Source organism: Lytechinus pictus, chromosome 3 (genome assembly GCF_037042905.1).
Source record: "Lytechinus pictus isolate F3 Inbred chromosome 3, Lp3.0, whole genome shotgun sequence".
Lineage (NCBI taxonomy): Eukaryota > Metazoa > Echinodermata > Echinoidea > Temnopleuroida > Toxopneustidae > Lytechinus > Lytechinus pictus.
This window is the reverse complement of record NC_087247.1, coordinates 3,792,732-3,815,689: the sequence shown is the minus strand read 5'-3', so window position 1 is coordinate 3,815,689 and position 22,958 is coordinate 3,792,732. Positions and strand designations below refer to the sequence as shown.

The 22,958-nt window shown below is 36.6% G+C and overlaps 1 protein-coding gene across 2 annotated transcripts; it reads left to right on the top strand.

Moving 5' to 3' along the window:
* Positions 1–1,269: 1,269 nt before the first annotated feature.
* On the top strand, positions 1,270–21,819 carry LOC135153495 (dihydrolipoyl dehydrogenase, mitochondrial-like). Of its 2 annotated transcripts, none has more exons than XM_064096160.1 (12): positions 1,270–1,518; positions 4,736–4,903; positions 6,598–6,736; positions 7,851–7,951; positions 8,747–8,893; positions 9,725–9,826; positions 10,725–10,813; positions 12,505–12,706; positions 13,057–13,127; positions 13,926–14,176; positions 14,697–14,863; positions 19,602–21,819. In XM_064096160.1, the coding sequence occupies exons 1-12, from the start codon at positions 1,471–1,473 to the stop codon at positions 19,665–19,667; spliced, it is 1,551 nt and encodes a 516-aa protein (XP_063952230.1). In that variant the 5' UTR covers positions 1,270–1,470; the 3' UTR covers positions 19,668–21,819. The 2 variants fall into 2 exon arrangements, 1 of the variants encoding a protein (XP_063952230.1); XR_010292870.1 differs by having other exon boundaries at positions 1,444–1,518; positions 14,697–15,044; positions 18,832–21,819.
* The last annotated feature ends 1,139 nt before the right edge of the window (positions 21,820–22,958 follow it).

Below are 22,958 nucleotides of genomic sequence, written 5' to 3'. Positions count from 1 at the left end.
TTGCAAGTGAGCTCTTCATATATATATATATTTTTAATTTATTAATTTATTACACATATTTAAAAAGGGTAGCCCAATCAGCAGAAACACTTGTTTTCATTGGGGCCCTTTATAAAAATACAATGTAAAATATACATGAAAATAACCACAAAGATGTATATCAGCCCAGTACAAACAGACAAAGATGACAAAACAAGACTTAAACTATATACATAGTGTACAGCAATATGTTACAAAGTAAAAATAAATGTGAACATGTAGTAATCTTAGGAAATTGAGCAAAACCAAAAAGGTGAATAAATAAAATGCATGACAAACAACAATAAATACATACATGGAAATACTGCTCGATTCTTTAACAGAATATATTAAACAAAAGAATATAGAAAATGTAAAATTGAATTTGGCTAAGCGAATTAAACTAAATGTGTAAACATTCGCACTCAGTACTTATGCATCCATAGATACAGATATAAAATATAAAATACATTTGTGTGTTCTCAAATAGACATCAACATTATCTGACATAATCTACTATACATGCCCATCAACATCAAATCAAGAAATGGCGGGGGCGCCGAATTGATGTCCGACATAGGGAGTATACCGAATTAATGTTCGACATAATATGGGGGGGGCGGAATTGATGTTTGACCTAGGGGCACCGAATTGATGTTTGTCATAGAGGGTGCTGATGTTTAACCGAGGGGGAGCCGAATTGATGTTCGATATAGGGGGCACCGAATTGATGTTCCACATAGGGTCGCCGAATTGATGTTCGACACAGATATGCCGGTATCCTATTCATAAATCACTAAATGCAGTCCTTAACAAGTTCCTTTTCTGGTCACTAGTACATTAAAAAAAAATCAGCTCGTGCTTGGCGCTCACGTTAATTCTTTAGTTGGATACACATCTTTTTCATGATTACAAAAACTGCTCGGAATGTATAATTTTCATGTCTATTACATGAAATGTCTAAAAGTTTTTAGCTCGCGATTCGCTCTCGCAACATCTCGCAGGATATCCTTTAAACAACAATAGCGCCATTATTGACCACTGAAAAAGCGAGTTCTAAAAATTCAGATTTGATTTTTTTTTCCCAAACCGACCGCTATCTCGCGGAAAAAGATAAAACCTATTAATATAATAGGATATATCTTATCAATCAGAAATCACTTCAAGTGACGGATTTGCTCAACTCAAACACACAACTACTTCACTCAGATGATAATCTCATGGTGAAAATATCCGTTTGTACCAAATGCCCATTTTGACATTGTATAGGCATGTTAAGTGCAGACCCCCACTTTTAACATATTTCAAATATTAAAAAAGACCTTCCAAATTAATTTCATGTTGTACATGAAACTTTGAATCCCATCCATATCCAGTGTCATCCCATTTTTGCAAACAGATTCAGCGCGCGCGCCATCTAGAGGTAAAATCCTTACATGTGCTAATGACAAGATGTCGCTCTTACCTGTCGTAACCCGAGCTGGACGCTGTCTTTCGACTGTAAGTTATCTGTTTTCACACGATTTCGTGTCAGAAAAACTCAACTAACTCCCCGAGAGCTGAATGTATGATCGATATTGTTATGTTGAATTATTATAATTATGTATTACATGGCAAGAGGGGGTGGTGTCGGCTGCTAAAACAAGCAAAGCTTCGATTGTATTGTGATCAATGATGGTGTGTAATTTCTTGTGCACACAAGTGAATTCGTGATTAACACGATTCAGTGATATATGTGTTCGAATAGTAAATGAGTGAATTCACCTGCTACACTGCAGCACTAAATTTATGGCATGGGCTACTACATTGGTGTACAAACTTAGTCTGCACAGCTCAATGCCCCTTGTCTATGTTGTCTGCACTCAACCAAAAAATTACACGGGGGCGGCGGGCGAATTCGCCCCGGAAAGTCCAAAAAGAGCCCCGGAAAAGGGCTAAAAACATTCACACAAGGGCGACTGCAAAACTCATAATCGCCCCCGTCAACTAGGCTTGGGAGCCAGCGCCGGGTAATCGAGTCTACCCGATTCTCTATGCCAGAGTCGGGGAGTCGACCCTGATCTCTGGAGACTCGAGTACCAAGCGGCGGCGGTTCTGAGATAAAGGGACTCAAGTCCTTGCCATGCTCTCTCATTCATGGACGAAAATCGGCCCCAGCGCTAGTCTAGTTCTAGACGATTTTAAACGAATCTGCACCGCGATACATACGTTCTATTCCGTGCGTACGCCCAGCCGAGTGTGCGCGCAAAACCGAGAACCTGTACTCCGAGGAAAAATCTACCCCAGCGCCGACTCCAAGCACTGAGATAAAATAAATGTAGAATTTGGAGCCGAGGAGTCATATACTTCGAGCAGAACGTTTCTCTGCTTGTGTGCTTTAGGCTCAGTGTGACTGCATGTGGTATGGGGATGCATCGTGTGCATTGTGTGTAGTGTGTATTTCTGTGTGTGTGACTGTAAAATGCCAGTAGAGACCACGTGCGCATGTGTTGAGCGACACTTGTGATTGTATCATGAACTGGGATTTGTGTGTGGATTGTGTGAGAAGTTTGGTGAAGGTGTAAGATTTTGGGCGACTTGATAGATGATTGCTCCCCCCCCTCCCATTTATCTAGCCCCATGTCGAGCTGCAGCCACCCATCTTGATCCTTCCCCCCAAAGCTTGTCTCTCCTCATTCCTTCTTTTCTTCCAAACTTTATTTCCCTATTATTCTTGCTAATTTCTCCTTTTACAAGTTGTAATTCACTACGAACTTCATTATAATTTTAATGAAGTGTTTATCACCTCTTGTTTGTTTTTAAATATTTTTATATCTCTGTTCAAAACAAGAGTCTCGTCTATCCCTTTAAAAAAAATCATGCTTTGATTTTTTTTCTTTCATTCTAGTCTTAAATGGGAGTCTTGCCTTATTGGAATATTGGCAAGAAGTTAATAAAAAAATGATGTTATTGTTCTGTCAGTAATAAAAGTAGAGATTCAACTATGGATATTTTTCAGTCATATTTCATTTAATCTTCGTTATTTTAATCCAAACATTCATTTTTTTTTCAATGATGTATTTCACCTTTGGCCAGTTCGCCATTTTCTTAAGTGACTGAAAACGTAGACTAGCCCCTTAATTCAGGGACATCAACCCTCGGCAATTTGTTTACATAACTTTCTTTGTCTCCGTCATGTATTGCACAATCTTGAGAAGCACATGTTTGGAAATCTGATATTCTTGTGGTGGTGGTGGGGGGGGGGGGGGTACGAGATTGCCGCCCTTTTCATTCTGTTTTGGTTTGGCTGCCACATGGCCTCTCTCACTGTGTGGAGAAATTAGGTCAGGTAAAATTTGCAAAGACGTGGATAAGTTCATTCCAATTAGAGGCTGTGCAAGGCTAGGCATTCATGATGGATGATGGAAATTGCCAGTTTACGTTCTGGTAGGCCTTTTTGTCATGAATCTGTGTAACTGATACGAACGCTTAACAATTCAATGACCTTTATGACTTATATCATTATTTTGTATGAATAATTTTAAGTCTTTTTTAAAAAGTGTCATTTAAATAACTTTCAGTCAAATATGTACGAAGGATATTTGTTCAACTTCATAACATTTGCAGGTACCTATATTGTATGATAAAATAAATTACCTCAGAATTGTACAAATTCAGAACTTTCTTTTTCTTTTACATTGTCTTTAGACACGAATACAGATCTTTCTAGATTAATTTGACAAATGGGCTATAACACTAAATAGTAAACACGCAAAGCTCACGTCAACCAAGTATCAAACATTCAAACTTGGATTAATTCATGGAGGTTCTACCTCCATGATTTAATCTGAATAGGTCTGTATTAGGTCCATGAATCAACTCAGATATCGTTCAAGCATCAAAATCCATCTATCATCACAACACTAAAATCATAAACAATCACTTCGAAGAAACAATGCGAAGGTCAAACCAGGGAAGTGTTATACTTCCCTGGTATATGCTAGCTACCGTGTATATATATACACACACACACACACAAACGCAAAAAAGCCGCGAAATAGCTCCAGAAATTGTAGCCCTGGAAAGTAGAAATTGTAGCCCTGGAAAGTGGAAAAAGAGCCCTGGAAAATGAAAAAGTAGCCCTGGAAAATTTTTAAGTTTCTCCAAAAAGAGCCCTGGAAAGAAAAAAAGTAATTTTTTGGTTGTCTGCACTTATGCATAAGTCAGATGCAGAAAAAGTTTGATTTAACAACATGTCAAACTAAAATGTCATTGATTGTCGTGTCATTGACATTGCTAATAATGGTAATGCTAGGTCACATTGCGTTTGATTTGCACACCATGCCCACTCATTCAATGAACAAATTTACAAAGGTCACAATTTTGAGGGTTAAACACATTTCTAACGTGAATGTGATATTGACAGGATCACATACAGTGACTATGAAAGGTGCCTGTTAAAGCATTACAAAAAAAGACTAGACCCTATGTCATAGGCTATGTAGAATCTAAATTGCTAAATACAGATTTACAATTTCCACAGAATTGATTGATGGATATGATCTAAAGATGTGCTAGATCGACACTTATTAAGAATGAAATGCTTGATGATACCTTTTTATAATAAATTTCCTTTGGATTTTAAGATATGAATGTTATTGTGAAAGGGGAGAAATGTTTTTAGATTTGATTTTTGGAATAAATATATAAATCCTAACATTTAATGTTTTAATTTTAGGTAAACCACGTTCACAAGCTTTCAAGATGTACCACACCCGCACTTTGGAGGGGCCAGAGGCGGCACATGTCACAGTCTGAAGCTGTAGAGGAACAGGACTTGGTAGTCATTGGGTCTGGACCAGGGGGCTATGTAGCAGCTATCAAGGCTGCACAACTAGGACTAAAGGTATGGATCTAGGACTACTCAAGTCAGATCAGCCATATTCACGATCCCAGTGCTACAATAGCTCAAGCACTAGTAATTACCCTCTCACTGAGGATATTTTTTGGTACATTATGGAACTTGGTGAAGTTTCCAGGATTAAATGCATGGAAATTTGACCTATAGTTCTGAGCTATTAGTTATCTTATTTGTCTTATGTTGATTGACTTTATATTCATACATGAGCATATTGGGAATAATGGACGATAGATAATATACCTTTAACTTTGGATTTGATTTGACAAAATTACACTCGAGATATGTTTTTGTTATTTGATTATATCCTGTAGTGTAAATAGTCAACTCAGCTCACGGTGATTGAATAACATATATTTAACACCCCACCATTATTAGGAACATACAACTAATTAATTATCTAATGAGAAAAAAAGTACTGTATGTAGGCTTAACACTCTCCAAATAACAAAATTGAATATGAATGATTTAAAGGAAGTCTAAAGAAATTTCCCTGAAAGAAAGAAACAATTAACTTAACATTTACCATCTCGCCTTCCTGCAGGTTGTGGATCATGTTATTATTAAAATGCACTATAATGCTTATCTAATTAATCACAACTATACTGTACGTCTAATTAAAGAGAAATGCCAGTTATGATAACAAAATGAGTTCGAACAGAATCCAATAAAATGACCACCCAAGTGTTAAGGTACATGTATAAATAAAATATATGTGCCAAATGGCTCTGGAAGAAAGTGTGTAAAATGAGCAAAATAAACATGGAACTCTATCAAATGTGGGGTATTTTCCCAAGCAATATTAATACACTGTCCCACATATACTTTTCTGTGTAGGTGATCATAAGTGTTGTCAGTTTTCAACTAAGATTTAATGATTTCACAAAGACAAGTTTATGCTAGTGTACCAGATCTACATGTAGATCTATTATAATAGGGTGACAATCAATCTTGATTTTAAAGACTTTTTCATGAAATATTCATGAAATAATTGTTTGCTGAAACTACATTCTTTAACCTTTACAATTTGTTAACTATGGTGAAAGAGATCGCGCCGTCGACCACACAACATGGACACCAGGGCTTAGGTTTCTTGTTCTTTTATTGGGCGTCATCAAAAACAAAACAGCCTCGGTTAGAACACTAATTCACCATTTTCTTCAGCTTCTTCAGCTACTGTATAATGAACATGTTACTTGACGTTAGGGAGTCCTTGGAAAAGTCCTCTACAACTCAAATTTGAACTTCTTCTGCAGGCATCGTCCTCTAACAACATACAGTCTGAAGAATCCCCCTGCTAGTGCCATTGTCATGAGTCACTGGACACTCTCCCTAGCTAATAACAAAAGAAAAAGTACAAAGCAATCCCCAAAAGGGGTACCTGAATTAAGCATTAGTGACACACCTGAAAAGGTGGGAAATAATTGACCAATGAACAAAGAGATTGGCCAATGGCAGAGAGGAAAAAAAGTTATAAGACAAAGTTGACATAAGTAGAGTGAAATATGAAGTTATACTCCATAGACATTATATTTTGTACATGTAAATGCAAGACATATAACTGGGAATTGAGTATTAAAAATAAGCATCATTTAGATTAGATTTTGAGCTACGACATTATATAAGAAAAATCCAATTTACCAGATCTAGACAAATTAATTTATCTCTATTATTCTCCCCAGACAACATGTGTAGAAAAGAATGATACCTTAGGAGGTACCTGCCTCAATGTTGGTTGTATCCCATCCAAGGCTCTTCTTAATAACTCCCATCTCTACCACATGGCCACATCCAAGGACTTCAAGAACAGAGGCATTGATGGTATGTAATCAATGACATTGCCTGTAGAAAAAAAATTATGTATGCTATGAATATGTGTTTGGATTAGAAAGTTGAACATAATTCTTTGTCTGTGGTGTTAGGGGTAGTGGTGGCATTAAATTCAGTCAAATTACTGCCACACTCATAGATTGGGGAGAGGCAAAATACTCAAAGTGCCTCTTTTTTTCTTCCATTTCTTAAAGCCTTGTAATTATGGTAACTGCAATGGAAATCTTGATTATTCTTGGCTTGTGAGCTCTGTTACTATGGTAGTTACAGAAATGGCAAAGTTAAAATGATTGTATTTTTTACTGTGTCGTTCGCTGTCTTTACGTTCAAGTCTTGTGCAACTTTTGAGACCAAAATTGCGTCACCCGGGTACGCGGTTCTGAAATAACGCAACATTTTGTAAGTGCATGCAGACCCAAAATTGCTTGAAAACATGAATTTGTGTACAAATCCAATGCATATAGTGTTTTTAGCCAAAATTCTTAAATGTGTCCTTATTTTTCCTTTTAGTGATTAAAATCAATTAATTTTATGTTGTTTATGATCAAAATAAAGCCCTCGACAATTTCCATTGAAAAGACAATAAAAGACAGAAAGTAAAAAAACAGAGAAATACATAAGAAATTCAGAAAACAATAAAATACCTAAGAAAATATATGTGATTTTGAAACTTTTTTTAAGTACATTTGATAAGATTTTATAAAGAGTCTGTGAACCCAAAATTAGCATTTTAGGGGCATTATTTAGTTATTAGAGCAAACTTATGATTTTACGCATAAATTAGCATAATTAATTAGCAATGATATTTTTCACAGAATTTGGTCGTCTAGTTTTGTAGATTATGACATGGGTAACATGCGCCAATTTTCGTCTCGATCGCGCGATCGAGGGCCGAGATATAGCCCCCCTCCCAGCCAAGTCTATTTAGGGATAAAAATTTACAAATTTTCGGTTTCCCCAAATTTTTGCCCAAAGTTATACCACGGCTGAGGTTAAATGGACTTCAGTATACAAGCTTTAGAGATTAATATCATGTTGAGTGTAAATTCCTTGTTTGATATGATCAAAATGATTTTTTTTTCTCTCTCTTCATTTATAATTCTAGTTGGTGAAGTAAAGCTGAATTTGCCTCAGATGATGGGACAGAAATCCGATGCAGTCAAAGCACTAACAAATGGTATTGGGCATCTCTTCAAACAAAACTCAGTAAGTTACTTTTTTAGAAATAATATTCTGACAGAATCTGAAACAGATTCTCTAACATGAGTATCTAGAAGAAGTTCTTATTTTATTCATCAACAGTTTGCTCACCTTAGTTTAGATGTAGGATGTACGGCCTAAAAGTGTAAAGTGGAAGCTTTGTACATTTAGATATGTTGATATCATTCTCTTTATGGATATTATACATGTAGATTATTTGACATTGGGTGAACAATAATGTCACAAAATGATACAGTTCTGTCTTTACAGTTATTTTACTCATTGTAAGTAGACATGAGAATTCAGCTATTGACTCTTCTTAACATATCGAGTCTTCTTTCCTTGTACTCCATCCCTGTGGTAAAATCAAAGAAGTCGTCAAGACTAAGAACATCTCATTTCTTTCTTTCATTGGTATCGATAACCAGGATTCAGGGACATGGTAAAATCACTGGACCTAATGAGGTCGCTGTACTCCATCCTGATGGTAAAATCAAAGAAGTCGCCAAGACTAAGAACATCTCAATTCTTTCTTTCATTGGTATAGGTAACCAGGATTCAGGGACATGGTAAAATCACTGGACCTAATGAGGTCGCTGTACTCCATCCTGATGGTAAAATCAAAGAAGTCGTCAAGACTAAGAACATCTCAATTCTTTCTTTCATTGTGATAGGTAACCAGGATTCAGGGACATGGTAAAATCACTGGACCTAATGAGGTCGCTGTACTCCATCCTGATGGTAAAATCAAAGAAGTCGTCAAGACTAAGAACATCTCAATTCTTTCTTTCATTGTGATAGGTAACCAGGATTCAGGGACATGGTAAAATCACTGGACCTAATGAGGTCGCTGTACTCCATCCTGATGGTAAAATCAAAGAAGTCGTCAAGACTAAGAACATCCTCATAGCAACAGGGTCAGAGGTCATGCCATTCCCCGGAATTGAGGTATGTTCTTTTATCCATCCCACCTCCACTGTCCCCGACATATAATGCAAGCACACGTTAGCTTTGGAGATGTAGATGTCATTAGTATGATCATCAGAAATAAAGTATTAACGTTTTGTACAGTGCATGTGATGTTTTGTTCATGTAAAAAAAATGTAAAGGATAATCCTAAAATTTGAGGTTATTGGATCAATAAATATGTGATTTTGATTTAGTTTTTGTCCTTTTTCAATAAAGTTTCTTGGCTTACTTTTGGTTTTCATAGTGATATTATCATCGAATGACAGCTTCAATGAATTTTACAGACATGGATTTGAAGTAATGCTCTTCTGTTTTTCCTGATTTTCATGGATTCCAATTTTTTTTGTTTTTTGTTTTTGTCTGATTGATTAATTGGTGAAAAACTGCAAATTTTCAACATCTCATTAATTCATACATTCGTATTTTGTATATATGATTCCAAAAGATCTCCCCCCTTTGTAAATTCTCCCTGAGAGGTGAATATTAAAATTGGCAGCTTTAGGCCCCCTCTTACAAAGAGTTGTGATTGATCCAATCAATCACAACCATGGAAATCCAGCAACGTCAACATCTAAAATGCATGTTCAAACTATTTCCTAGATATGATGTATATTTATACATCATGTTTTTTTTTAATTTAGTGTGTTTCTCTTTGTTTGCAAAGGACTTTGTGCAAATTTTCTGAACAAGAAATTATGACATTGATAGATTTCCATACAGTTGAAGTTGAGTGGATCAATCATAACTCTTTGTAAGACGTATGAGGGGCCCAATGTATGTATCTGTTGTTGTTTTGAATTCTCTGTGTAGGTTGATGAGAAGTCTGTGGTGTCATCAACAGGAGCCTTATCTCTCGAGAGAGTCCCTGATCACATGGTTCTCATTGGAGGGGGCGTTATCGGCTTAGAATTGGTGAGAACCCTTCTTCAGGGGCCTGTTTCACAAAACTTATTTTAATAAGAAATTTGCAATAACAGTTAAATGCTACTGAAATCCTTCTTTCTGATTGGCTGATAGTAAATTTGCTGTAGAAATTATGCATTTGCTACTAATGTATAACAAGTCTTTATGATATGGGACCATGTAGTCTTGCATTGGACAATAAATAGTTAATTGAATTGCATTGAATGTACCTTTAAAACAAACTTATTCTGACTTTCTACCATAGTAGCCAAAGCAATTCTTAAATTTACTGATGCCACATATAGTATTGTACCATATTCATTATTAATGGGGAGTGTCTCATGAGCTTGATGTATGAGAGGGGCTTAGTTATCATCCTAGATTTTGTGATAATCTCCAATTGCTATCGATAAATTCTTATTCTAATTGACTTTCACATCAAAGGCTTATTGATTCTGAATTCCAAAACTTAAAGCTAAACTTGGTTTCATATTCAGTGTGAGAGTGCTTTTTTTTAGTTGTTTTTTTTAAGCGTTGAAGAGATGTTTTTGGCCAAGGGTTTGTCAGATCTGTATCAGAAATGTGTATTAATAAAATTATCTCTGACTCTTCATTATAAAAAATTATCACTTCTTTTTAAGATTTTGAGAGTGTTGAACTGAGAGGGTTTGCATCCCAGCCATTTATGTGTTCATTTTTTGCTGCATTGACTCGGGTAAGATGAATTGGGTACCTGGCAGGATTGATTCCTTAATGCACTTGAGTGCTGGAATTAAGTCGCAGCTCTAGCTAAAGCCGGGATAATGTAATTGCACTTTCTATCATCTGGGAATTCGCCACGCAATATAAATCCAGCTATTATTAATATTATTATTATATTACTTTTTGAATTCTCTTCTCTCATCAGGGGTCTGTATGGCAGCGTCTTGGAGCCAAGGTCACAGCCGTTGAGTTCTTGGGTCACATAGGTGGTGTCGGTATTGATATGGAAATGGCGTAAGTAGATGGTGGTGATTTTTTACCTGATTGCTAAGAAAGCATGAATGCTTGTAAGCAAGTTTGGTTTTTATTTCATGGAAAAAATGGTTTTATGCATTCGTGTCTCGCTTTGTAGAGACATTTGATGCATGGGACTAGAGTCTGCACATTTCTTGAGATTGTGTGTTGTGAATCTGTTGACGGGAACCATTGGATTGGACGTTGGTTGGTTAAAGGAGAATGAAACCCTTGAAACCAGCTGAATCCATATCAAAGAGAGAAATCAAAGAAACATATTGTTGAAAGTTTGAGGAAGATTGAATGAATAATAAGAAAGTTATGAGCATTTGAATAATGAGATCACTAGTGCCATGTAGATCCTCCCATCGGCAATGCGACCAAGATCTGTGATGTCACACACGTACAACTCCCTCATTACTCTAGTACTTATTTCACTTATATTCTCACTTTTATCGAGTCCATCACATGGTGAGGTGTTCTCTTTATGAGATGACAAGAACAGAGGTTTCACAACATTATATCATTGATGAATCGTTTGTCATATGATTAGAATGAGCAAAAAGAGATGTTTTGGGGTATATTTTCAGTGTCCAAATGGGAGAGTTGTACGTGTGTGACATCACATATCTTGGTCGCATTGCCAATAGGAGGATCTCCATAGCATTAGTGATCTCAACATTCAAATGCTCATAACTCTTTTATTGCTAGTCCTATTTTACTCAAACTTTTGTTGATCTTATTCTTTGATTTTTCTGCTTTCACAAAAGCTAACTTGCTCCAAGAGTTTCATTCTCCTTTAATATCACAGTGATGTTGGGAAGTCGTTGTGGTGTGCCTCTGTATTGCAGCTACTTTGAAACCTACAAACTGAATCAGCTGATCATAGTTGGAAGTTAATCACGTATATCAAAGTGTGATGTTACAGTTTGGTGCCAGGTGTATATGCCCATAACTGGGCACCGATTCATGAATGTTGCCAGCATGAACCAAGTTTTTATCTAACAGCCAAAGGGGAAATTACACCCATCTGGGCATTCGACCCATTGTCTCTGAGCAGTGTAGAGTTGTGGTTTACGGAAAGTTAATCATGACACAAGTCTCAAGGAACTGTGTGAGAATAATTCCTTTAATAGTTTTCTTTACCATTCATGCATAAAGAAAGAACTCAATTCAATAAACATATTAAAGAAGCGTACATTGCAAACAGAATCTTTTATTTTTGGCTTCTCATAATTTCAGCACTGACTTTAATAGACTATGGTCTAACTTAAAACTGACTTCGGAATACGGGCCAATGACAGTTAGACCACTTGAATACAGTATTAAACCTATTAAACCAAGTCATGGTTGGACCATACGGTAATTAGACCAAGTTGCTAGAGAAATAAAAGGGTTTAGCCATGATGGTGTAATAGCCAATCTGAAAATCAGGCCATCAGGGCCTGTAGACAAAGGTTTAATAGGGATTAATCGCTAATTTGAAAGAACAATTCTGATCGGTTCCTTTCAGTCTACTGAGCAAAATGCGCATCCAACGATGATCTTGATAGGCCACTTCATTTAGCAATTAATCGCTAATCTTTGTGTTGAGGGGTCCTGTTCGTCGATCAAGTGGATGATATATAAACCACCAAGAGTATTTGTGATATTGATATTAAAGAATTCTTTTTATTTGTATTTATTTGTAGGAAGAACTTCCAAAGGATCCTCACCAAGCAAGGGATCAAGTTCATGCTGAACACCAAGGTGACCGGTGCTACCAGGTCAGGAGACGACATCAGCGTGTCTGTAGAATCAGTTAAAGATCCCAACAAGAAAGAAGAACTTCCGTGTGACACGCTGCTCGTCTGCGTCGGACGCAGGCCCTACACGAATAACCTAGGCTTAGAGGTGGGTGTTTCATTTAGATATCTTATGGGCAAGGTCAAGTGTTGTAAAAGGCACATTTTTATGTTACCATACAAAGGGGGAAAAAAGGGCACCAAAAATTGTCAAGGCCACTGAGATGGGCATTGAGACCATTCAATTGGGCATTCATGATTAAGGTTGTCAATTGATTTGCCCTGGTATTTGAAAGACACAAGGCAGTGTTTTTTACAGCATCATCATCATTTAATTAGAAATGTACCATTGTTATATTTTTAAATATTTGTTTGCTTACAAGATGCATGAGATGGTTATTGAAGAAGAATTTGTTGATTGTATTATTATCGTGATTATATTTCAAACTTCAATCTTAGGAGCTTGGAATTTCCCTGGATGAGAGAGGGAGGATACCTGTAGACAATCGCTTTGCAACATCTGTACCAAAGTGAGTAATTTTCTGTTATTATTGAATCAATAAATAAATTCATGCATTAATAGTACAGTCTGGGATGGGAAATATGAAAACCAGTAGGATGTGAAAGCCTATGTAGTATGCCTCGCAATTGAGTCTTGGAACTCTGTTGGAATGCTCCCCAGGGAGTGGAGAAAGTGCATACGTAGTATGCAGGCATGCCAGGATCCAACGATCGGGGTAATAATATATCTCAAAGCGTTTAAAGACGTTCCGATGTAATAAGCGCTAAATTAAAGCGGATTATTATCATTATTATTATCACCAGGGGCATTTCATGAGTGATGCAAATCTTTACCATGACTGGTGACCTCTTATGCTAAATGAGATTTTACTCTAAAACGTAATGGATATGCATTACAAGAACTCTGATCAAATGGTTTGTTTAGGTGATTATTTACAAAGATTTTAATATACCGGTACAAAGATTAGATACCGGTAGATAGCTGAAGAGAATAAAAATGATTAAGAATCTCATTTAGCTCCCAAGAAAGGGTCAACAGTCATGCATATAGAGGTGTGTAACAGCCTTATGAAACACTACCCTTGTATAACCCTCAAGTTTGCCGGAGAAGGGTACTTCATAGAGGTGTACTGTATGTTGAACTGTTGGGTAGTCTAGACTATCACATCGATTTTTTTTCCAAATAAATATGATGTGAGATGATCACTTTTGTCATGTGGAAATGTCCATTAGTGTTCCTCCTAACAATGTCCCACTGTGTTTGATAACACTCGTCTATTTGCCCATATCCCTTTGTCCATTCTCAGTGTGTTTGCCATTGGAGATTGCATTCATGGGCCCATGCTGGCACACAAGGCCGAGGACGAAGGTATCATCGCTGTAGAAGGAATGGCCGGTGGGCCTGTTCACATTGACTATAATTGTGTTCCCTCTGTGATCTACACACATCCCGAGGTAGCATGGGTAGGCAAGACAGAGGAACAGCTGAAGGAAGAAGGAATCAAGTACAAAGTGGGAAAGTTCCCCTTCGCAGCCAACAGCAGGGCTAAGACCAATGGTGAGAGCAGAGGCGGAATAGTTTAAAATCTCTATTTGATAATTTGATGTAGTATTTCTCAATGTTCTATGTAAGAAATTTCACACTATTGTCCAAATCCATAGAATTATAAAGATTTTGTAAAAACCTGCTTTAATCAATGTGTTAAGATTAAACATCAAATTGTGTTATACCCAGACTCTTTATGGTACTATACTCATTCTTCTGAGAGCAAATAAAAGGCACTATTTAGTTACAAGTTTGCACTGTCTTTGTATTTTTCACAAATTAACTCTGCTTTCAGAATCCAGCCCCATCCACGAAAGGGTACCCATTTTACAATGTCATCGCAATGTTCCTATGTTTTCTCATCTCTCCTTTAGCTGTTACAAATGGTTTAGTGAAGATGTTAGTTATCATGATATATTTGCGTTGTCCCTATTTTTTCATCTCTCCTTATCTGATACCTATGGTATAGTGAAGATGCTGTTAGTTACCATGATTTAATTTTATTGTCCCTATGTTTTCCATCTCTCTTTAGCTGATACCGATGGTTTAGTGAAGATGTTGAGTGATGCAGCTACCGATAGAATTCTTGGAGCACACATCATTGGGTCAGGAGCGGGAGAAATTATCAACGAAGCAGCATTAGCAATGGAGTATGGAGCTTCCTGCGAAGATGTAGCCAGAGTTTGCCATGCACATCCGGTAAGTCTACCAATGTAATTGAAGAATGTTTTACGGTGTGGAACTTTCACACGTTTGGGCCGATTTACAAAATGTGTTTGTAGTGGAATCTTTCTGATTCATTTTTAAACTCAAGTTTTGCAATCGAAATAAAAAGTGGAGATGTGAATGCAATCTATTCGATAAGTTGGCTTAGCTGCAAGTTTATCTGTCTGTTTTGTAAGACTAATAGGCCCGTATTCTAAAGACAGGTTTAACTTAGACCATGGTCTAACTCTGCTAAAATTATGGGAAGCCAAAAATTTCAATTTTTTTTATTAAGTTGTATGTTTCTTATATTAAAGGGGTGGTCCAGGCCAGGTTTAATTTATATCCACTAGATAGACAAAAACCTTCTCTTTCCTATACTATATTTTTTTTAAGAAATAAGAGGCACAGTTATTTTTTATTGAATTTTCAATTTTGCCAAAATCATATTCTGGCACGAGTCTGTATGATCCCAGAATGCAATGCGCAGCTTTTTCTGTGACGTAGCATCTCCACTTTGGCTTCGCTGGCTGCTGCTACGAGCGCTAGCGAGCTAGCTAGCTAGCTAGCTATCGCTCGCACGTACATATGCGTATAGATCATCAGCGCCGGCCGCTTACGTACGGTATTAGCTACATGTAGTTTTCGACTTGCATTGATTGCAGCCACCGTCGACCCTGTAATTCACAATTTGTTTGTTTCTCGCCGTTTATTTCATAATTTGAACAATTAATATGTCGGGTCCTGCGGGATATGCATTCCAACTAAGGTGGAATGCGGAAGAGTTGGAGAACCGTCGAAGAATAGAAGAAGAAGAGGTGGAGGAAGATCCGATCGTACCGCAGCCAGCGGCCGATCGAGTGGGGAGAAATGACTGGTGTCGGTGCGGGAACTGCCCGGTGATGCCGACGGCCAGAGAGAGCATTTGGTCCTCGCAAACGACTCTACTCGCGTTATATTTGTATGTTTTTATGTCAAACTTGTCAGTCCCAATATTGTGAAGCCACTGGGCACATCTCTCTCGATCTCGGATCGGATTTGGTATAGAAAACGCACTTTTATGGTTATTTTCTCCCGGCCGAACCGAGCAGCCGTATGCCTGACACATAGGCATATTGCAGCTGTGAGACGTCGCGCGCTGGATTGTTGCGAAACCAAAGTGGAGATGGTACGTCACAGTCACGTGACCGATCTCGCTACATGTGCGCGAAATTTAATTCTTTTTGCCCCAAATAACCATTACAAGAAATGCTCTTAAAAATCTCCAAAGTCGAGTAAGGAGATAATACTTTTTGAAATGGCTCCTGTAATTATTTACTACGGGCTAAATATTTTTTGGAGCTGGCCTGGACCACCCCTTTAAATGTGCTCTTTCCTGATTATTCAATGGTGAAGACAATCATCTATTTATATTTCCTAGACAATTATGAATGATTTGAGAGCCAAATGAGCTGAAATATGATATCTCTACTGTAGGTGACTTATGTAACAATTGGCTATCCATACTTAAACCACAACCTTAACCCTATCCAGGCCGGGGGGGGGGGGGGGGGCCTCAGAGGCCCCCCTCAACGATTCGCGCAATATTTTCGCCACGCGAAATTTTTTTACCACGCCTCTTGCTGACTTTTTACTTTCAAGTCTTGCGCAACTTTTGAGACCAGTTTTGCGTCACCCGGGTAAGCAGTTTACGAAATTACGCAACATTATGTAAGTGCATGTCAGACCAAAAATTGCTCAAAAACGTGATTTCGTGTACAAAGTCAATGCAAATTGTGTTTTCAACCAAATATAAATGTATGATTATTTTTAGTTTTGCTGGTCTAAATGTATTTATTTTATGTTGTTTATGATCTCAGAAGAGTCCCCAACAAATTTCAGTAAAAAAACAATGAAAAACAAAAGGTCCAAAAAACAAATAAATACATAAGAAATTGCAAAAAACAATAAAATACATTTAAAGGAGAAATATATTGATTATGAATATGGCCTTATTATATATCAGTGGAGAGGTAATGATGTGAGGATAACCATTAGGTCATTCAAAAATAACGAAAATAATACATAAGGTGGAAATCGCCAATTAAAAAGCGCTAAAATGCCTCTCCGAAATATGCCTCGCATCGGTCTCTGAATTGACTCGAATTTGATGACGTCACTGTCTGTACGAGAGGCGTGATTGGCTCTCCCACGTCAAGCTCCACTTGCATGCAAAACCTGTTGCGAGGGTACGTTTTCTCCACACTGACACTGAATACTTCGATCATGAAATGAAAGAAAACCCAGAAGTTTATCTAGATTTGGATTTTCAAATTGATGATTATGCAGATGAAGAGAATGATGATAAAGTTTCTAACTCTAGAAAAACAAAGTGACGTGGATGGTGGTAAATTAAGGGAATTACGCCGGTGATGATGAGTAGGACAATTCAACTTGCAAGCCGATTCGCTACCAACGCATGCAGCTGCAAGCTGCACCGCGGGTCAAATCCATGAAAATGAATTCCATGCAGCATGACCACATCCAGACAGAGTCTCTTTCCTCTATCAACAACATAATGAGAAGGAAAATAATAAAATAACTGTACTTACAAATAAGTGAATATATCCGAACCTAGGCTGAAGGTAAATCAACTCAAGGAATAGCAGCAGACGATATGCACCGACGATGAATTTCACGTGGCTGGAATAGATTGTCACTCGTTCTGTTAGATAAAATGTATATCTCATTATTTTGACTAAATTACGAAACTCGGAGAATTAGTATTCTACATAAAAATTAACTAACACCTGGTACTATTTTTTGAATTACGATAAAATATTTTTGAAGCAAAGAAATTGAGGTAAATTAAAATAAGATATAAAGGATCATCCACTTAGCCGCATGCGATTGTAAACAAACAATCAAAAGCACATGGCCAGCTTGCTCCACTGAACTGAAAATACGTATTTTCAGTTCAGTGGCTTGCTCGCCCATAGAGTTGGATAAAGCGTAGCTTTATCCAACTTTATGTGCTCGCCTTGCTGATTGTTTACAATCGAATGCGAGCTAGGCGGATGATCTTTTATATCTAATTTTAATTTACCTCATTTTCTTTACTTCAAAAAGGTTTTATCGTAATTCAAAAAATATAGTACCAGGTGTTACTTAATTTTTATGTAGAATACTAATTCTCCGAGTTTCATAATTTAGTCAAAATAATGAGATAGAAATTTTATCTAACAGAACGAGTGACAATCTCCCAGCCACGTGAAATTCATCGTCGGTGCATATCGTCTGCTGTTATTCCTTGAGTTGATTTACCTTCAGCCTAGGTTCGGATATATTCACTTGTTTGTAAGTACAGTTGAGTTATATCATTATTTTCATTCTCATTATGTTGTTGATGGAAGAAAGAGACTCTGTCTGGATGTGGTCGTGATGGAATTCATTTTCATGGATTTGACCCGCGGAGCAGCTATCAGCTGCATGTGTTGGTAGCGAATCATCATGCAAGTTGAATTGTCCGACTCATAATCACCGGCGTAATTCCCCTAATGTATACCTCTATCCACGTCACTTTGTTTTTCTAGAGCTAGAAACTTCATCATCATTCTCTTCATCTTCATAAACATCAATTTGAAACCCAAATCTAGATAAACTTCTGGGTTTTCTTTCATTTCAGGATCGAAGTATTCAGTGACAATGTAGAGAAAACGTACCCTCGCAACAGGTTTTGCATGCAAGTGGAGCTTCACGTTGGAGAGCCAATCACGCCTCTCGTACAGAAAGTGACGTCATAAAAAATCCCCAATTTCGCGGACGTAATTCTGCGTGTTTGAAGCATTCAGAGAGAGAACTTTAAACTATCAATTAACTGAGTTCCATCGGTCTCCACGATAAATGATTTACACCGTCGTGTTCTCCTTATTTTCTCCTTTAATTTGATATATGATTCTCCATTTTTACGATTTTCAATATAGTTCTACTTTAAGAAATTGATCTGATATCGCAATTTTTTTCATGCACACTCGCTAGGAAACACCAAAAAGAGTTTTCATACTGAAAATTAGACCATTTGGAGCTTTATTTAGGGAGTTAGAGGGAAAAGTATGATTTTGCATACTAATTATGCATAAATTAGCATAATTGCTTAATAGCAATTTGCATGAAATAAATTACTACACAGTTTTGTAGATTATGTCCAAGACAACCTGCGTGCCAATTTTTCGGGGCGCGATCGCGCGGCAAACGGAAGAGATCTTAAGGGGGGGCCTGGAAGGCCCCCCCCCTGGCCATATGAACTCCAAAAATACCCAGGCCTAGATAGGGTTAAACCTGGGTTAAAGTTAAACCCGACTTCAGAATACGGGCTGTAATATACTTGTGCGTGATGAAATTGAGCTGTGCAGTTGTTTGGAGAATGCAATGAAAGATATGGTATTTTCTCAATACTTTAAATTTGTATTTTTCTTGACTCCTTCAAAAAAGTATTAAACATATATTTCCGATAAATGAAACTTCCAACATTTTAACATTGAATGTTAATCAAGAAGATATGAACTGCATCTGTTTTATGAAAATTAAAATGAAACTTTGTAGGTATTACAAGCTGGTTGATATTTGCACCATTTTTTTTTTTTGGGGGGGGCATTCCAATGCATTCCAATAGTTTCCAATGTGATTGGAGCTTTTATGCCGAAGGGAATGCATCTTACATGCCAATTTTTGTTTCTTGTTTTTTTTCTTTCAGACCGTATCCGAAGCATTCAGAGAAGCCAACATGGCAGCATACATCGGGAAAGCTATCAACTTTTAATAATGCACTTTCATCGGAATACAATTTGAATAGATCCTCTGTGCTTTAATATCTTTATTCTACATGTATAGTTTTAACTATTTGCTGCCCTGTGAGTAACCGTAGTGGTTTTGGGGAAGATAGGTATATTGTATGTGTTGTGCCATAGTTATTTATATACTTTCAGATAAGAATTACTCTGTGAACACTGCTTTGAAAGCATGACCCATGTATGTAGAGCCTCAAAGTATTCTATAAGAATTGGCATTTTCACCTTTTTAAATGACAAACCCTGACCATATGATGGGGTGTCAGTTGTTGCAGACCTCCATTGTACCTTTTGAAATGCATAGCATGTACATAATACTGATAGATTTAAATATATTAACACTCCTGTATTTATGCTAATGAAATGTTTTCCAAGGACAGTTCATATTCGTTCACTGTGCTGGTTAATGGTACTAAACAATGAATCATCCACATAGGGTGCTTGGCAGAACCATTTTAATTAATTGATAATTTCATAAAGACTTGTTATAATAACAAATGCATAGTTTTCCTGACAAGTTTATGATCAGCCAATGAAATTGAAGGATTGAAGTATACAGTTATGTAAAGTTTAATGAAACTGGGCCCAAGTCGTGATAGTTTGTCATTCAATGGCGAATTCAGTGATTCTTTTTGGTTTGTTTTGATTGGATGAGAAGTACTGTTTCTACGGTTACTGTGGATGCCAGCATGTCAGCGATGAAAACCGTCACAAAGCAATGACAATGGCCTTGTAACACAGAGCTTAGTGCTTGTTCTTACGACCGATATTTATTCGTGACATAAACTTGATCATTATGTGCAATCAAGCATACAAATTATCTGTATCATCAATTGCTAAGCTTTGTGTTCCAGGTCCAAGAAGTTTTGCTATGGACACATTCATTAGGAAACCCAATCTAAGACAGACTGCATGATATCACATTACATGTATTGGCAATATCGTATGAATAATGTTTCTCACACATCACTGCATGAACAGAGCTTTTAAAGCCTAAAGTTCTGTTGTTATATTCATTCTATTTCTGTGTACATGACATACCACAGATGTATGTACATGTGTCAAGATTTGTCAAGGACTTGATACATGCCTTTATAGCTCTTAATTGCATTGCATGATTGGACTGAATTTTTGTACATCACAAGCCAGCATGACGATCCAAACATGGAGAGTCCTACTTCAAGTAGGTTCGCTCTTTGCACATTATTTTTCCCTGGAAACTACAGAAATTAAAAAATCAACTCTTTCACAGAAATGATCGTACAAATGAAAACTCTGGTGTTAATTTGATAAATGCAATCAGAAGAATGCAGTGTTCTGAGGAATACCCTTTCACCATTCAACAATCCTGTCCCATAATGTATTGCGATGCAAGAACTGTAAATGCACATATTGAAATCAACACTGCTTTGCCCTTATGTATCATTTGATGAAAATTACATGCATGTGTGATATGACCAAGGAATATCAATCAAGCACAATGATCATTAGATATCTATCTTTGTCGACTTTTTGAAATTTCCTCAGTGTTTTAAGCTGATTTCCAACACATTGGCTCTAACAAATATTTCATTATTTTTTTTTGCTTTTTAAAAAACAAATATAAGATTGCATACCGGACATTATTTTCATCCTGATGTGTTTCTTTTAAGTCTTTTTTTATATTTTAAAGAGAGAATCAAAGACGGGGAGATGGAACTATGAGAAACTCAATCTTTTTAGTCATGGCATTTATTCAAATATGTATGCTATGGTGGATTGGTGACATTGCCCTTAAATTCACGGGAAGAATATCTGACAAGTGGGCTTCTGAAGCCATTAAAAATCACAGTTCAATGACTATAGATCTGAACTTATCCATAAGCAAAGGCTTAACTATACATAATTTAATTTAAAATTCATTCATTCTTATTTTTTGTCTCAGCTGTGAGCAAGCTGATAAACAGATTGGAAATGAAAATACTTGATATTGTATTTTGTTTTACCATGTGTTGTATTTAATTATGGTGACCTTAAAGATTTGGGTTTTTTATGCCAGGTGTTGGGAGTTGTGTCCCAATCGAAAGCTGTATTTGGAGAAAAGGTTTACTTTAAGAAATAAAGATTTGAAATTATCCTGTAAAATATATGTGTTTGTATTTTCTTATGTGTGTGCCGAAATTACTTAACATAATATACACCCAATGTTTAAAGGGGTCATAGTACTCCGGGATGAAAATAATTATATCTAAATAAATAAAGTGAAGTTCACAAAGCAAAATGCTGAAAGTTTCATTAAAATTGATTACAACAAAGTTATTGAAATTTTAAAGTTTGGCAATATTTTGTGAAAACACTTAAATGCATGTTGCCATGAATATTCATGAGGTGGGCTGGTGTCACTCCCCACTTTCCTTTTGCTGATGTTATTATATGAAATCATAATTAATTTGTATTTTGGTACATGTGTGTATGATATGTCCCCCTAATAACAAAGTAAATTGCAGCAATGAATATCTAATGCATTAAATCAGTAGTCAATCCAATTTTCTTTGTTCTTGGAGGACAAAATTTGAATAAACATAATTTCATATAATAAAATACATGTACAAATGAACAAGTGCGGATATGACATCACTTTGCTCTTTAAAATATTCATGAAGACACGCATAGAATTGTTCACCGAAATAATGCAAATTTTTGTAATGTCATAATTTTGTTGTTTCCTGTCCGATTTTGATGGAATTTTAAGTGTTTTGTTTGATTTTTCTTTATCTTTTCCAATATTATTTCCGCCTGGATTACCATATATAATCATATATTTTTATTCATTTTTGTGTCACCTGCATAGCAGAGCGAGACTAAACACTGAGGAATAAGATATCAGCAAACAATAGGGGGATCAATTCCCGAAAACGATAAGGTTGTTGATCAAAGATCTATGAGATATTATATAAAAGAAAAACGTTTAACAAAAGGGGTTAACGTTTTAATAAGTTTTTCGGCACTTCGAATTCTCAGTGTACCAAGCATCATTTGTGATAAATTCAGCAATTTTTTTTTATAGATGAGTTAAAATTCCAATAATCTCAGTGGCCTAAGATATATTTTCTGGGGTTATATTGACCCGTAAAGTTGTTTTCAAAGTCAGCACTGCTGCTATATTGAATCGCATAATGCAGGCAAGACTGCCAGAGGTGCTCTACTTGTTTATTTTTAATTTGGATTTATCTTAAGATCACCTTGTACCTAGTGTGTTCACCACTTATGAATTGTCCTCTAGG

Bases quoted from the DNA above. Each gene is read 5' to 3' on its own strand.
- LOC135153495 (XM_064096160.1), top strand. From the start codon at position 1,471: ATGTCGCTCTTACCTGTCGTAACCCGAGCTGGACGCTGTCTTTCGACT. The intron at 4,904-6,597 runs GTATGGATCTAG...TATTCTCCCCAG, and splicing joins CTGCACAACTAGGACTAAAG to ACAACATGTGTAGAAAAGAA. The intron at 6,737-7,850 runs GTATGTAATCAA...TTATAATTCTAG, and splicing joins CAAGAACAGAGGCATTGATG to TTGGTGAAGTAAAGCTGAAT.